Source organism: Salmo salar, chromosome 22 (genome assembly GCF_965601325.2).
Source record: "Salmo salar chromosome 22, fSalSal1, whole genome shotgun sequence".
NCBI classification, from domain to species: domain Eukaryota; kingdom Metazoa; phylum Chordata; class Actinopteri; order Salmoniformes; family Salmonidae; genus Salmo; species Salmo salar.
The window spans coordinates 35,362,950-35,379,381 of record NC_138312.1 but is presented as its reverse complement, the minus strand read 5'-3'; the positions used below and the strand labels follow the sequence as shown (position 1 = coordinate 35,379,381).

At 41.0% G+C, this 16,432-nt stretch overlaps 1 protein-coding gene across 50 annotated transcripts in view; it reads left to right on the top strand.

Moving 5' to 3' along the window:
• Window positions 1-14,885, top strand: part of LOC106583293 (uncharacterized) — a 38,406-nt gene extending 23,521 nt beyond the window's left edge. For 27 of the 50 annotated variants that reach the window (XM_082967558.1, XM_082967557.1, XM_082967552.1 and 24 more), the window contains 11 exons: window positions 402-485; window positions 1,041-1,124; window positions 1,291-1,374; window positions 1,660-1,743; window positions 2,524-2,607; window positions 4,305-4,388; window positions 6,594-6,677; window positions 8,651-8,734; window positions 9,617-9,700; window positions 10,173-10,291; window positions 12,011-14,885. In XM_082967558.1, the coding sequence (XP_082823684.1) occupies window positions 402-485; window positions 1,041-1,124; window positions 1,291-1,374; window positions 1,660-1,743; window positions 2,524-2,607; window positions 4,305-4,388; window positions 6,594-6,677; window positions 8,651-8,734; window positions 9,617-9,700; window positions 10,173-10,291; window positions 12,011-12,184 (1,049 nt within the window). In that variant the 3' untranslated portion in view covers window positions 12,185-14,885. The remainder of the gene's footprint in view (window positions 1-401; window positions 486-1,040; window positions 1,125-1,290; window positions 1,375-1,659; window positions 1,744-2,523; window positions 2,608-4,304; window positions 4,389-6,593; window positions 6,678-8,650; window positions 8,735-9,616; window positions 9,701-10,172; window positions 10,292-12,010) is intronic. The other 23 variants (XM_082967544.1, XM_082967543.1, XM_082967538.1 and 20 more) reach the window with 19 other exon arrangements.
• Window positions 14,886-16,432: the final 1,547 nt, after the last annotated feature.

Genomic DNA, 16,432 nt, shown 5'->3' with positions numbered 1-16,432 from the left:
TGAATGACACTCCAAATTGTTAGTTGGGAAACTTGGGCCCTAAATGTTTTGTTTTAGACCAAAATATGTTAAAACAAAGCCATTTACAATGTAGCTAGTTTGACACATTGTCAATGTAAGCAAGCTAGCAACATTGGTTCTTCGCCAACAAGCTTTAACCTCATTGGTTGAAGAATTGTGAGCGCCGACTTCAATAGCACTTGAACGCACTCATGTCATAACGACGACTTCACCAACTGGGAAATAGGAAATTCTGAGGACCAGTCAAACACACCACCATTGACATCAGTGGTTTATCAAAATCTATTTAGTATAAATGTATATGCCTAAGCTTAATTTTGGAAGACCTCAGTCAATGGAGAGTGAGACATAAAAACATTTTGTATGTTCTGTGTGTACAGCGGTGAAGCCGTTCGCTTGCACCATGTGTGACAAGAGGTTTTTTCAGCGCCACCACCTGCGGAGACACAGCATCACTCATATGGGTATGGGTCCGTTCACCGTACCCATGTCTTTAAGATCAGGCTACACCTGAACCCCAGTATACAGGGTTGGCGAGGTTTAAACACTAACTCAATAATATTTGAATTGAGCAAGTGTTACCATAATTGGTTTTCTTGCATCTCAAAGAAACACCTTTAAAAACACTCAATCCTTCTGCTTGAAATTAGCATGTTGATAACAATAACACAGCTAGGTACATATTGTTATCGTACTGTATTTGGTGTGAAGTTAATGGTAAAAGATCACAAACTTGTCATCAATTTCTTACTTTCTACATTTTATTGGCCACCCTTAATTCTTGCACCTTGTCAACACCTTTTTGATTAAAAAAACCCAAAACCGCACGCTATTGAGGTGGTGGAGTATTTAGATTCCTCAGGGTGAATACCCTGAAGGTTATTGACATCAGTGATTTTTATACGAAATCAATGTAGTATAAATGTATATGCCTGAACTTAATATTGGAAGACTTCAATCGATGGACAGTGAGACACAAAATAATCTGCTGTTGTGTGTGTGTGTGTGTGTGTGTGTAGGGGTGAAGCCGTATGCTTGCACCATGTGTGACAAGAGGTTTTTTGAGCGCCACCGCCTGCGGAGACACAGCATCACTCATATGGGTATGGGTCCGCTCACCGTACCCACATCATTAAGATCAGGCTACACCTGAACCTTAGTATACATATTCTCAAAGCTCAGAAGATCTGGTATATACCTGAACTTAATATGGAACACTTCAATCGATGGAGAGTGCAGCTTTAACATAATGCTGTTCTGTGTGTATAGGGGTGAAGCCGTTCGCTTGCACCATGTGTGACAAGAGGTTTTTTCAGCGCCACCACCTGCGGAGACACAGCATCACTCATATGGGTATGGGTCCGTTCACCGTACCCATGTCTTTAAGATCAGGCTACACCTGAACCTTAGTATACAGGGTTTGCAGGATTTATATGCAAGTCATGCACAAAGAAATGTGTAGATAAGATATATATTATATTATATTATTTGCGGATAGGTTGGATATTTCCCATAAGTTTGTATGGACAGCAGTGGCTTTTAAACAATTAATTTAGTTTAACTGAATACACATAATATTGGAAGACTTCAGTGGATGAATTCTGAGAACCAAAGTAATGAATTGTTCTGTGTGTATAGGGGTGAAGCCGTACGCTTGCACCATGTGTGACAAGAGGTTTTTTCAGCGCCACCACCTGGCGAGACACAGCGTCACACACATGGGTATGTCATTAAGGCTGTTGGTGAAATGTTTGCATGTTAGGTTTGATAATCAAAACGTCCATAATTCCATTTCTCCTAAGGACAAGGGCTTATTACTACCAGATGATGTCATCAGCTCATGTGATGTGTTTTGCTATTTTGGGGAAAACAACTACACCGACTGTTCGATAACTCGCACCTCAATAGCATGCGGATTCAGATCTCTTCCAAATTCTCTTCTGGTTTCAACCCGAGACTATTTCAATTGAGCAGGTGTTATCATCATTTTTTTCTTGTAACCTTAACAAAAAGTAGTTAAAGTAATTCTACCATCCAAAAACGGGTCCATTCTGCTGCGTGAAAGCAGCACGTTGATAACACGCTGTGTTTATTATTAGCTCTCTTGTATTCTGTGTCAAGTGGTGTTTTAGGTATGAGAGAAATCACACTTGATGACAAGTTCACGTTTACATTCTGAACCCAGTGGACGGAAAGCCCTATATTTTCTACCATTTTAAAAGTGAGTTCTGTACAGATAACGTTTTATTGCTCAGCCCCAATTCCCACGTAAAACAAAAAAAACGTGTGCTTTGTTCGACTCCAACGACCACCGCGAGTTATCGAAGTGGCGGTGTAATGACATTTTCAGTGTTAATCCTGTTATAATTGCATAGGTTTACAACAGTGATTAATAAACAATCAATTAAGTATAAAGTCATATACATGCTATTCAATAGATTCACACATCTTTGAATGATGGAGTGTGAAACAGAAAAATAATAAAACATTCTTTGTGTATAGGAGTGAAGCCGTATGGTTGCACCATGTGTGACAAGAGGTTTTATCAGCGCCACCACCTGGCGAGACACAGCGTCACACATATGGGTATGGTTCTGCTCACCGTACTTCTGCCATTAAAGGGATAGTTCACCCAAATTACAAAATGACATTGGTTTCCTTACCCTGTAAGTGGTCTACGGACAAGTTATGACAGCAGTACATGCTTTGGTTTAGTTTCCCTTGCACTGTCCAAATACTGAAGTTTAAGCATTTGTGGCATAAATCACATTAAAATCATGGTACCGATATTAGCATTTTCACGCATGTTCAAATCATCGACGTGACCGAGCTTCACAATACATTTTTGTCACTTTTGGATGATTTGGATGTGTGAAATGCTAATATCGGTACCATGACTTGAATGGGATTTGTGCTATAAATAGTAGCATTTTGCGGGCCTCACGAGTGGCGCATCGGTCTAAGCCACTGCAGTGCTTGAGGCTTTACTACAGATCTGTGTTCGATCCCGGGATGTGTTGCGACCGGGAGATCCATGAAGCAGCGCACAATTGGCCCAGCGTTGTCTGGGTTAGGGGATGGTTTGGCTGGCCGGGATGTCCTTGTCCCATAGTGCTCTAGGGGCTCCTGTGACAGGCCAGGCACATGCACACTGACAGGGTCGCCAGTTGAACGGTGTTTCCTCCGACACATGGCTTCCGGGTTAAGCGAGCAGTGTCAAGAAGCAGTGCGGCTTGGCAGGGTCATGTTTCAGGGGACGCATGGCTCTCAACCTTCGCCTCTCCTGAGTCGTCTGTATGGCAGTTGCAACGATGGAACAAAACTGTAACTACAAGTGCCAGGGAAATAAAACCAAAGCATTGGTTGCTGCTGTACCTTGTCCATAGAACGCTTACAGGGTACGGAAACCAAGGTAATTTTGCAATTTGGGTGAACCATCCCTTAAAGATCAGGACACACAAATCCTAGTATACAGGGTTGGCAGGATTTATACGCTAGTCGTGCACAAAGAAATGTATTGGTGAATATATATTATTTTGTAAGTTATGTTTATGTAATTACCCTTGAGAATGAAGCTAATGTTAGGCTAATATTACCACCAGATGACATCAGCTCATGGGATGTGTGCAAAATGTCTCCCCAAGAAATTGGCAAAATAACAAGTACATTGACCACTCCGTAACTCATGCACCAATAAGATAAAAAACTTAGTTGTGGAGATGTCTTCCAAACATTTTTGTGTTTTCAAGCCAGACAGTTATGATAATTGTTATTGGATTGGATGTTATTGGAAACTGCAGAAATGGTTAAAGCTGTCTACAATCTGAAAACACCCAATCCTGCTCAGTATTGCCAACTTGGCCACTTTGCACTAGTCACTAGATCTAGCAACATTTTGGACCCCTGAAAGTGACTAAGAGTCGGGACAAATTCAGCAATTATTTAAAGCATTCTCAAGAGCGTTTGCCTCAGCCTGTCGCAAATTTCTGAAAACTGTGATGATCACATGCCTTGAAAATTTGTGTAGTCTAATAACTTCTAGTGACAAAATGTGTAGACAATAGCTTTTTTCCTCCCAATAAGTTGGCAACACCGGCCCTGTTGCGTGAAGGCAGAATGTTGACAATAACAGCACTTAGTGCATATTGTCAGTCCAGCTGTTATTGTGCCTGATGTTTATGGTAAACCTAATATTGGAAGATTTCAATATGGAGTGTGAGGCATTACAGTAATGTATTGATATTCTTGTGTGTGTGTGTGTGTGTGTGTGTGTGTGTGTATAGGGGTGAAGCCGTACGGTTGCACCATGTGTGACAAGCGGTTTTACCAGCGTTACCTCCTGGCAAGACACAGCCTCACTCATTTGGGTATGGGTCCGCTCACCGTACCCACCTTACCCAAGATCAGGCTACACCTGAACCCCAGTATACAGGGTTGGCAGAATTTATATGCTAGTCGTGCTCAAAGGAATGTACTCATTGCCTTCAAAGTATTCATACACCTTGAATTATTCCACATTTTGTGTAACAGCCTAAATTCAAAATGGATTTATAGATTTTCTTGCCCATCTACACACAATATACCCCATAATGACAAAGTTAAAACATGTTTGCAGATTTATTCAAAATAAAATACTGATATCTAATTTATGTAAGTATTCACAACCCTGAGTCAATACTTTGTAGAAGCACCTTTGGCAGCGATTACAGCTGAGTGTTTCTGGGTAAGTCTGAGCTTTACACACCTGGATTGTGCAAATTTGTCCCTTTCTTAAAAAATTATTCTAACTCTGTCAAATTGGTTGTTAATTTCTAGACAATCATTTTCAGGTCTTGCCATAGATTTTTCAAGTAGATTTAAGTCAAAACTGTAACTCTGCCATTCACTGTCTTCTTGGTAAGCAGCACCAGTGTAGATTTGGCCTTGTTGTAGGTTATTGTCCTGCTGAAAGGTGAATTCATCGCCCAGTGTCTGGTGGAAAGCAGACAACCAGGTTTCCTGTAGGATGTTGCCTGTGCTTAGCTCCATTCTGTTTCTTTTCTATCCTAAAAAAACTCCCCATTCCTTAACTATTACAAGCATAACCATAACATGATGCAGCCACCACTATGATTGAAAATATGGAGAGTGGTACTCAGTAATATTTTATTGGATTTGTCCCAAGCAACACTTTGTATTCAGGACAAAAAGTGAATTGCTTTGCTGCATTTTTTGCAGTATTACTTTAGTGCCTTGTTGCAAACAGGATGCATTTTTTAAAGTATTTTTATTCTGTACTGGCTTCCTTTTCACTCTGTCAATTAGGTTTGTATTGTGGAGTACAATGTTGATCCATTCTCAGTTTTCTCCTATCACAGCCATTAAACTCTGGAACTGTTTAAAAGTCACCATTGGTGAAATCTCTGAGCGGTTTCCTTACACTCCGGCAGCGGAGTTAGGAAGGATGCCTGTATTTTTGTGGTGACTGGGTGCATTGTATATTATCTCTATCTTTACCAATAGGTGCCCTTCTTTGCGAGGCATTGGAAAACCTCCCTGGTCTTTTGCGGTTGTTTGAAATTCACTGCTCGACTGAGGGGCCTTACAATTATCTGTATGTGTGGGGTACTGAGAGAAGCACATTTTTACTCCTGAATGTATTTAGGCTTGCCATAACAAATCCATTTTAAATTCAGGCTGTAACACATCCAAATGTGGAGGAAGTCAAGGTGTGTGAATACTTTCTGAGTGCAATGTAGGTGAAATATATTCTCTACATGTTAGGTTTCATACCCCAAAAAGTAAATAATGTAATTTCACTTAAGGATTGGAAAGGCTAGTTTTACTACCAGATTACATCAGTTGATGAGATGTGTGGTTTATTTAAGTGATTTAAAAAAATGCATGAAACTTAATTGTCCCAAAAATGATCACTGAACACTCAGGACATCATGCCTCAATACGTTTCAAATTGGAATAACTCCCAGTTGTAGTGATGTCTTCCAAAATTGTATGTGTATTTTAAATCCAGACAGTTTATGATGTGTTAGTGTAATGGCAGTTATTGGAACCTGCAGAAACGGTTAAAGATGTCTACGATCTGAAAACACCTCCTGCTCTGTATTGCCAACTTGGCAACGTTGCCCTAGTCATTAGATCTTTTGAGTCCCCCTCATTTCCCCACCTAAGTGGCTAAGGTAAATTCAGCATTATTTAAGGATTATTTTACCTGTTAGTTTTCAAAAATGAAGTGACTTTCCTGCAGTGATTTGGCCTAGTCAGAACAGCAGCGTACACACTCACTGTGCTGATGATGATCACATGCCTTACAAATGTGTGTTTTGAAGTTATCATGGAAATCAATTGTCTACTTTATCTACAATTTTATAACATTGTGCTGCTACCAATAGCTGGTTTCTTTCTCTCAAAAAGTTGGCAACACCAGTCCTGTTGTGTGAAGGCAGAATGTTGATAACAGCACTTGGTGCATATTGTCTGTTGTGCTGTATTTGTCTGAACTTTATGGTAAACCTAATAGTGGAAGACTAACAAGAGGCACAAAGTAACGTATTGATGCCCTTGTGTGTGTATAGGGGTGAAGCCATATGGTTGCACCATGTGTGACAAGAGATTTTACCAGCGATACCACCTCTCAAGACACAGCCTCACTCATTTGGGTAGGGGTCCGCTCACCGTACCCACTGTACCCAAGATCAGGCCACACCTCAAGCCTTGCGTATAGGGTTAGCAGGATGTACAGTAGCAGTCAAAAGTTTGGACGCACCTACTCATTCCAGGGTTTTTCTTTATTTTTACTATTTTCTACGTTGTAGAATAATGGTGAAGACATCAAAACTGAAATAACATATGGAATCATGTAGTAACCACAAAAGTGTTAAACAAATCAAATTATATTTTATGAGATTCTTCAAAAAAGCCACCCTTTGCCTTGATGACAGCTTTCTCTCAACCAGCTTCATGAGTTAGTCACCTGGAATGCATTTCAATTAACAGGTGTGCCTTGTTAAAAGTTAATTTGTGGAATTTCTTTCCTTAATGTGTTTGAGCCAATCAGTTCTGTTGTGACAAGGTAGCGGCGGTATACAGAAGATAGCCCCATTTGGTAAAAGACCAAGTCCATAGTATGACAAGAACAGTTCAAATAAGCAAAGAGAAATGACACTCCATTACTTTAAGACATGAAGGTCAGTCAATCCGCATAAAGACCTTTTGAAAGTTTCTCCAAGTGCCGTCGCAAAAACCATCAAGCACTATGATGAAACTGTCTCTTGAGGACCGCCACAGGAATGGAAGACCCAGAGTTAACTGCTGTAGAGGATAAGTTCACTAGAGTTATTAGCCTCAAAATGCAGCCCAACTAAATGCTTCACAGAGTTCTAGTAACAGACACATCTCAACATCAACTGTTCAGAGGAGGCTGCGTGAATCAGGCCAAATTGCTGCAAAGAAACCACTACTAAAGAACACCAATAAGAAGAAAAGACTTGCTTGGGCCAAGAAACATGAGCAATGGACATTAGAACCGGTGAAAAACTGTCCTTTGGTCTGATGAGTCCAAATTTGAGATTTTTGGTTCCAACCGCCGTGTCTTTGTGAGACGCAGAGTAGATGAACGGATGACCGCCGCATGTGTGGTTCCCACCGTGAAACATTGAGGAGGAGGTGTGATGGTGTGGGGATGCGTTGCTGGTGACACTGTGTGTGATTTATTTAGAATTCAAGGCACACTTAACCAGCATGGCTACCACAGCATTCTGCAGCGACGCGCCATCCCATCTGGTCTGCGCTTAGTGGGATTATCATTTGTTTTTCAACAGGACAATGATCAACACACCTCCAGGCTGTGTCAGGGCTATTTGACCAAGGAGGAGAGTGATGTAGTGCTGCATCAGATGACCTGGCCTCCACAATCACCTGACCTCAACCAAATTGAGATGGTTTGGGATGAGTTGGACCGCAGAGTGAAGGAAAAGCAGCCAACAAGTGCTCAGCATATGTGGGAACTCCTTCAAGACTGTTGGAAAAGCATTCCAGGTGAAGCTGGTTGAGAGAATGCCAATAGTGTTCAAAGCTGTCATCAAGGCAAAGGGTGGCTACTTTGAAGAATCTCAACTATAAAATGTATTTTGATTTAACACATGATTCCATATGTTATTTCATAGTTTTGATGTCATCACTATTATCCTACAATGTATAAATAAAGAAAAACCGTTGAATGAGTAGGTGTCCAAACTTTTGCCTGGTACTGTATATGCTAGTCATCATGCACAAAGAAATATAGGTGGAATATATATATATATATATATATAGTTAGGTTTGATATCTAAAAAAGTCCAGAATTTCCATAAACGTTTGGATGAGAAGGGGTAGTTTTACTATTAGATTACATCATCAGCTCATGTGATGTGTTGTGGTTGTGGACTAAAGCATTGAAAAATACATTTAAAAAAATAGTTGGAGAAAACATCTCCCTGATTCTTCCACCGGAATCCCCTGTAAGTCATTGCATGAATTGAAATTGGTGGTAAAAATCTGTTTAGCGTAAATTGATATACTGTACTTAAACTTCCTATTGGACCTAAATTGGTGCGAGGCACAAAAATAATATCTCAATGCTTTGTGCATTTAGGTGTGAAACCTTACGCTTGCACCATGTGTGACATGAGGTTTGTTCAGCGCTACCACCTGACAAGACACAGCCTCACTCATACGGGTACAGTCCGCTCACCGTACCCATCACACATATACAAGCTAGTAAAGGATGTTCGTAATGGATTTTCACACACGTAATGAAGGACTGCTAGAAAATACATTTCTCATCTACATAGTTTTGTAATGATAAATTAGTAAATAGTTGATTTTAAGTTTAAAATACTGCAGCAACACAAATTAATATTTGTAATACATTCTAGTACAAGTTCCATTTTTGTTGTTTAAAGCTAGATCCCTAAATATCTTCAGCTAATTTAGCTATCATGTGGATGTTGAGATAATAAAAAAATGTATTAGAAGAATAAATCTATAACAATCTATTTCCTGCTATTCCAAACATGAATTGGCCAAGCACTTCCATAAGTAAAACAATATCATATTGGAAGCTTGTGAGAAATTGTCTGTAGCTATTGCTATAATCGTTTTAGTGAAGAATTTAGTTAAAATTTGAAACTACAACTATTCTTTACAATCTCTAATGATTATTTTTGCAGTGGAATTATACGTTCTGCGTAGGCTTTATTGACACACAATTAGATTTTGTTCTTAATACTTTTATTCGGTGCTTAGTTCACAATTAGTTCACAATTGCGTGTGTTGATTGTTGTTAATTAGCTAATAGTGTTCTATGATGGAAAAAAATAAAAGTAGTGTTCATTAGAGCTTATTAAACAAGTCAGATTGCCACGTCTTCTCATCCTTGTGATCAACAGCCCCCATCTTCAGGGTCCACATCGTGATATGACACGTAAAGCACTCTTACTGTAATTGTTACATGCTTATGGTAGCAAACAATTATCTCACAATAGTATTTGTAGTGCTAACTTGATTTTTGTGTTGTACTCTTTGGAGAGAGAGCTAATGCATTGCTCTGTGTGTATAGGGGTGAAGCCGTATGCTTGTTCCATGTGTGACATGAGGTTTATTCAGCGTAACCACCTGGAGAGACACAGCCACACTCATACGGGTATGCCCCCATTTACTGTACCCTTATCCCCAATAAAGGCTATTTTAATCAAAACAAATATACGATCACAACAAACTCGAGTTTGGATTGTCAAGTCATTTGATGAGATGTTGAACCAGCCTCAAACTATCAAAACTTTTCAGGGGCATCGAGTTGGTTTGATTTAAAAAGCAAAAAAAATATCAGTTTCCACTTTTATCTACACATAATGAGTTGATGACAAGACATCTTAAAATGTTACCACACGTTTAGTTTCTTATCCTTAATTCCTGTCCAGAAACTGGCTCATATTCAGTAGTATGTCTTAGTTTTGATGTCATAAGAACTAAAACAGTTTCCCATCACGTTAACAAACATTTGTAAATTGGTGATTGTAACCAGTAGACTTTAACCGTGTAAGAGTAAATCATATACAGTTTATGGTTCGACTCTGTGGATTTGATGTGATGAATCTGTTTGTGTGCTCTTTTAGGGGAGAAGCCGTTTGCTTGTGACATGTGTGACATGAGGTTTATCCAGCGTTACCATCTGGAGAGACACAAGCGTGTCCACAGCGGAGAGAAGCCTTATCAATGTGAGCGATGCCAGCAGGTAAAATAACTTAGACACAGAAGAGGCACAGAGAAAGAGGCGTACACACATACCCAGGCACGTACATATACACACCTGCATTGGAGAGATGCCGTCTGTGTGAGCAGTGCCAGCACGTAGAAGAACGTGCCTTGCGTGCTGGCACTGAGGAACACGTACACACTCAGACATGCTCGAAGCAAGGAGAGAGCGTCATGCCCTCTTACGTCACAAAACATCTGCCGCAGGGTGAGCAGTGACAGCACATAGGAGAATGGTGTCACAGAGGCACATGTACACGCTGATACAGACACGTAGCAAAGACATGCCCTACCAGGTTCGAATTACATTTTTTAGGGTGATCAGTGCCAGCACATAAGAGAATGTATTGCATTGATGATGCACACACACAGTGACACACCCACACGGATATACCAACATACAGATACCTGCCCACGTTAAAAATAAGTCTTCTCCTTATGAGCAGTGCCTTCAGGTAAGAGAATGTATGCACATACTCTGACATGCAGTCACGTTGGTAGCCATGAAGTGCTTTGAAAATCTGGTCATGGCTCACATCAACACCATCCCGGAAACCCTAGACCCAATTCACATACCACCCCAACAGATGACGCAATCTTAATTGCACTCCAGGCTGCCTTTTCCTACCTGGACAAAAGGAACACCTATCTGAAAATGCTTTTCATTGACTACAGCTCAGCGTTCAAGACCTGGCAGTGTGGTGCCAGGACAGCAAACTCTCCCTCAAGGAGAGCAAGACAAAGGAGATGATCGTGGACTATAGGAAAAGGAGTGCCGAACACGTCCCCATTCACGGGGCTGTAGTGGAGCGGGTCGAGAGTTTCAAGTTCCTTGCTGTCCACATCACCAACAAACTATCATGGTCCAAACACACCAAGACAGTTGTGAAGAGAGCACGACAACGCCTTTTCCCCCTCAAGAGACATTTATTTGGCATGGGTCCCCAGATCCTCAAAGTTCTACAGCTGCACCATCGAGAGCATCCTGACCGGTTGCATCACTGCCTGGTATGGCAACTGCTCGGGATTTGACCGCAAGGCGCTACAGAGGGTAGTGCGTACGGCCCAGTATATCAATGGGGCCAAGCTTCCTGCCATCCAGGACCTCTATACTAGGCAGTGTCAGAGGAAGGCCCAACAAATTATCACTCCAGTCACCCAAGTCATAGACTCTCTGCTACTGCATGGCAAGCGGTACCGGAGTGCCAAGTCTAGGTCTAAAAGGCTTCTAAACTGCTTCTACCCCCAAGCCATAAGACTCCTGAACAGCTAATAAAATGTCCACCCAGAATATTTACATTGACCCCCTTTGTTTTTACACTGCTGCTGCTCGCTGTTTATTATCTATGCATTGTCACTCTACCCCTACCTACATGTACAAATTACCTCGACTAACCTGTACCCCGCACATTGACTCGGTACTGGTACCCCTTGTATATAGCCTCATTGTTATTTTATTACTTTACCTAGAACTGCATTGTACGTTAAGAAAATATTTACTAAGAAAATAAAGTTAAGGGCTTGTAAGTAAGCATTTCACGGTAAGGTCTTCACCTGTTGTATTAGATTGGATTTGACCCACAAGCACCAGAAAAGCACATTGACCAAACGGACACAGTGGGCTTAATTGTATTGGGCATGTGTACACACTCATCTGTTTAAATGAATGCTGCATAAATCCTCCATGTATGTGTTGTAGAACTTCTCGCGGACGGACCGGCTGCTGCGACATCGGCGGCTGTGCCAGGGACGTGGTGTGGCCAAGGTGGAGAACCAGCCGTGCTGCGAGCCCCGCCCATACTCCCAGGAGCCCCCACCCGCTCCACCCACCTGGAGCCCCCTTCACCCACCCCCTGGTCGACTGGCTGTCTGACTGACATTCCCCCACCCCCCCCCCCCCCATCCTCCCTCCCTCCACACACACACACACACACACCATCTCCCAGAGAGACAGGACAGGCCACCTAGTCTCACTCAACCCTGCACTCAGTGGCGCCACACTCTGGCAAAGACTGATCCTGCATCTCGAGTCCTGAGGTTACTATGACAGCGGGACAGATGTTTTTGTCTTCTTGAGAGCGAGTTTCCTTCGATAATTGGTGGTCTATTTTGTACTTAATCTATTTTTTAAAAGTTGTTTTTTATTATTATTTAGAATTATCGTTTGTGCTGTTGGTGGTACTCTCTGGTAGGGGGGGGGTGTTAATGTTACGCCATAACAATGATGAAGTGGGATATATAACAATAAACAACACAGGACGTTTCTAGAAAATGTAGTTTGTGAAAGAAAAAAAGTTGTCAGGCAATGGTACAGGTGTCAGAAGTAAAACTAAAAAGGGGTTCCATAAAGTTTGTGATTTTAGGACGATATAGGCAAGTGGAGGATGTCCTAACCGGGCTGAAGTGAAGGGTCAGGTCAGAGGATATTGTGGTTCTTGTTGGATAGAGTTGCTGATGACTCAGGAAGTGGCACAGACAGGATGATAGCGTTAGCAAGTTCCATTACACCCTTTAACGGTGTATGTACAGAGGTCTATGGGAGCAGGTCGCAGGCTCTCTTTTACAGTCAGTTCTTATACAGATGTACATGGAAAACAACGGCACACGATGGCAGCTTCAGCAAGTCCCATTACTTTGTTTGTACAGATCCTCGTGTTGAGAGCATAGCAGGAGGTATACACAGTCTTGTGGCCTTAGAGCGTGCTTATGTTATTTGTTTAATTTGCCTTTTGTTTTTTAGTCCATGGTTTAATTATTATCAGATATGATAAAAAGGATGAGCCACTGCCTTTTTAAAAGCTGGGAATGTTTTTCCAAAGCTGTCACCCTTATAGAACACTGCTTACTACAATGGCACTATAAGGCATAGGCAAATATTCCTTCATCTGTTCGTTGAGAATTGATATAGTGCTGGTTATTATTGGTAATAATTTAACCCCGGGTTCCTGAATGATTACGTGAGGGGAGTTTGACAATTCCAGTGAGATGCTAATAGTGCTAACTTCAATTTGTCAGGCAGTGCTTTGGCCAGCTGAAGGCCATACAGATCATTTTTCTCATAGTTAAATGAACACTTGTTTCACTTTGCTACACACTAACAAATGCCTTTAACTGAGATGGGGGTAGGTGTGTATAAAGGATTTCTGTCATGTTCTTTCGGGGGTTAGCCTTAACTCGAATAAGATCTCTCTTAAATAATCATTGTAGTGTAAAATTATATTGTAATGAATGACTGTAACCTGTACTGAACTTTTGAACATGTCTGTGGTTTACCCCCTCCAAGTGTAATGGCTACAGAGCACAGAGATGCTTTAGTTAATGTCTATCTACTCTGACGTTTATCTATTTTTGTCCAGGTTAATCAGTGGGTCTATTGGTGGTGTTCCACAGCAGCCTGTCTGGGCTTGTAGAGCAGCTTAGGGAAGTATCTCTGAAACCTGGTCCTGAGGACCAGTGTGTGCTGGACTTCACTTAAACCGAGTCATTGAATTGAATGATTCTCAATGTCGCCAGGCTACTACTGTTAGTGAAACCAATGTACTTTTGTTTATTTAGTAATGCCAAATGTATATTCCAGAAATGTTGCGACGTACAGTCTGCAGTAGTTAAGATATTTAACTGTTTTAATTATGCCTGAGTGATTAGATGATGCAATCCAGCAAACAGGGGTATTCTAGTACCAGGGTTAAGAAACTGCAGCTTACTGTATGATTTGGCAACCCCTTGCCCCAAGAAATGTGGAAAGGATGCCACTTGTAACCACCGCTACCCACTAGTGAGGCCACAGGGCAAGGTTGGCTGACATTAACTGTTAAAGCCCTCTCAGTTCTGTCCTTTTAAGTATTGTTCTCAATCTCATGATGAAAATGCAATAGAATCTTTAGAGTCTGATCAGTTAACACAGTGAGGTTTATTTTCTTCAAAGGATCAGGTAAAGGATGGCGCGGTTAGAGAAGAGCTCCTTGCTCTCTGCTCTACTGTATTTCAAGATTCTGGTAATGTTTCAAAGACCTTTTTTTCGGATAATATTGTAAACACTGGAGTGATAAAAACAAAAGTAAAAAACATGAAATATGGATATTTTTCTTTTTCAAAACTGTTCTAGATTTTAGTCTTTAGACAGAGCCTCTTACTCCTCAACTTGACAGAGATGGCAGAACCATTTGGATCAGTACTGTATTGAGAGCCCAGGGCGTTTTTAGTAATTTGAAGATTAGAGGCGGTAGTACCTCAAGAAAATGACTGTTTTTATAAAGGTCCCCTTCTATTTGTAGTGAATTATATTGATAGAAATATTAGGTAAGCAACAGCATCTACATTAGCTATCACAAGTTAGTCTTTTCTTTGTCTTTATTAGTCTTGCATGCAGAGTTCTGGTCCTCAGTTAGGATCTTATATTGATTCTTCTTTTGTCTAAGCAAAATACGTGCATAAAAATAACTTCTTAAAAAAATGTTACATTTGATTATTGTAAAAATGGGGAAACTAATATGTACCCTTGTGATCCAATTAGTTTTAATTGTAAGGGGAGAGGCTTCCTACCATTATGCTGAAATAAAATACTTTATAAAAGACTTGAGTTTTGTTTCCTCTGTTTACTCCAACAGCCTTGCCTGGGGGGATAATCAGTGATATGAATATATCAAATCAAATTTTATTAGTCACAGCCGTGTTTAGCAGATGTTATTGTGCGTGTAGCGAAATGCTTGTGAAAGTGACGTTCTTTGAGGGCCGTCGTGGTATCGGCTTGGGGGGGGATATACACGGCTGGGACTATAACCAAAGAAAATTGTCTTGGGAGATAATACGGTCAGCATTTGATTGAGGTATTCTAGGTCGGGTGAACAAAAGGACTAGAGTTCCTGTATGTTATCACAATTACACCATGAGTCCTCAAGAGGGTACCAAAGTTGAGAGGAAATATGAGAAAGGCTAGTCAGTGTCATATTGTAGATTCCTGATAATCAGAGTATCAGTCTACACTATCATTCCAACTTCTCATTGTTGTGCCAAACACATTTGTCTTGACATTGAGCAATGGACTTGGTAAGAGCACGAACTGATCTGGGACTAGGCTAATATCACACCACTATCTGGCTAGAATGTATGTTCTTTGAAGGTTTATTGAAACATTGCTAAGCTACATACTCATTATTGGGACTGATAAAAAAAATCTCTAGCTGATACTAACATTTATTGGGATGACTTGTGGCGGTAATTGTCCTATACCCCAAGCAGTAGTTGATGTCAAATCAAATTGTATTTGTCACATGTGCCGAATACAAATGGTGTAGACTTTCCAGTGAAACGCTTACTTCCAAACCCTTTTCCCAACGATGCAGAGTTAAGAAAAATACGATGCATGAAACAAGAATTAAGCTATATACAGGTAGTACCAATACCATATCAATGTGCATGGGTACAAGGTCATTGAGGTAGGTATGTACATGTAGGCAGGAGTAAATTGACTAGGCATCAGGATAGAGGAGTAAAAAAACAGTTGCAGAAGTGTACTGTGTACACTGTGTGTGTGTGTGGGTTTGTATGTTATATAGTGTGGGTAGTCCTGAGTGTGCATAGGGTCAATGTAGATAGTCCAGGTAACCATTTCATTAACTATAACTGCTCCAAATCTCTTCAAATTAAACAGCCCACCTTGCATTAAATTAAACTGTGTTTGCTGTGATCCAGAAGTTTTTTGGAATGTACAGGTATTTCCCCAGAAACACTGACCTTGGTCCTTCTCTGTCCATTCCACATCCCCCTCAAACCATCAACACTTGCGGAGCAGGGCTGATCATAACGGCATGGAGGGAAGGAGGAGGGCTGATCATAACGGCATGGAGGGAAGGAGGAGAAGGACAGAATGTGGAGTTAGTCAGGGGTGTCCTCTAAGGCCTGCCTTTCTATTGTCTAGCTGCCTGTGCTTTCCCAAATGCCCTGTGAATGTTGTGTGTACAAATAGGATAAGGCACTGTTTTGCCCTGCTAATGCACCCACCACCATCCAACTGAGATGGTCTTGTGTGTATGGTGCTGTAATAAAGTATGTGTGCAGAAGGGTGTTCTGGAAAAAGTGTCCACAAATTCAGGATAGTGTTGAGTTAACCTGCAACGAAGCA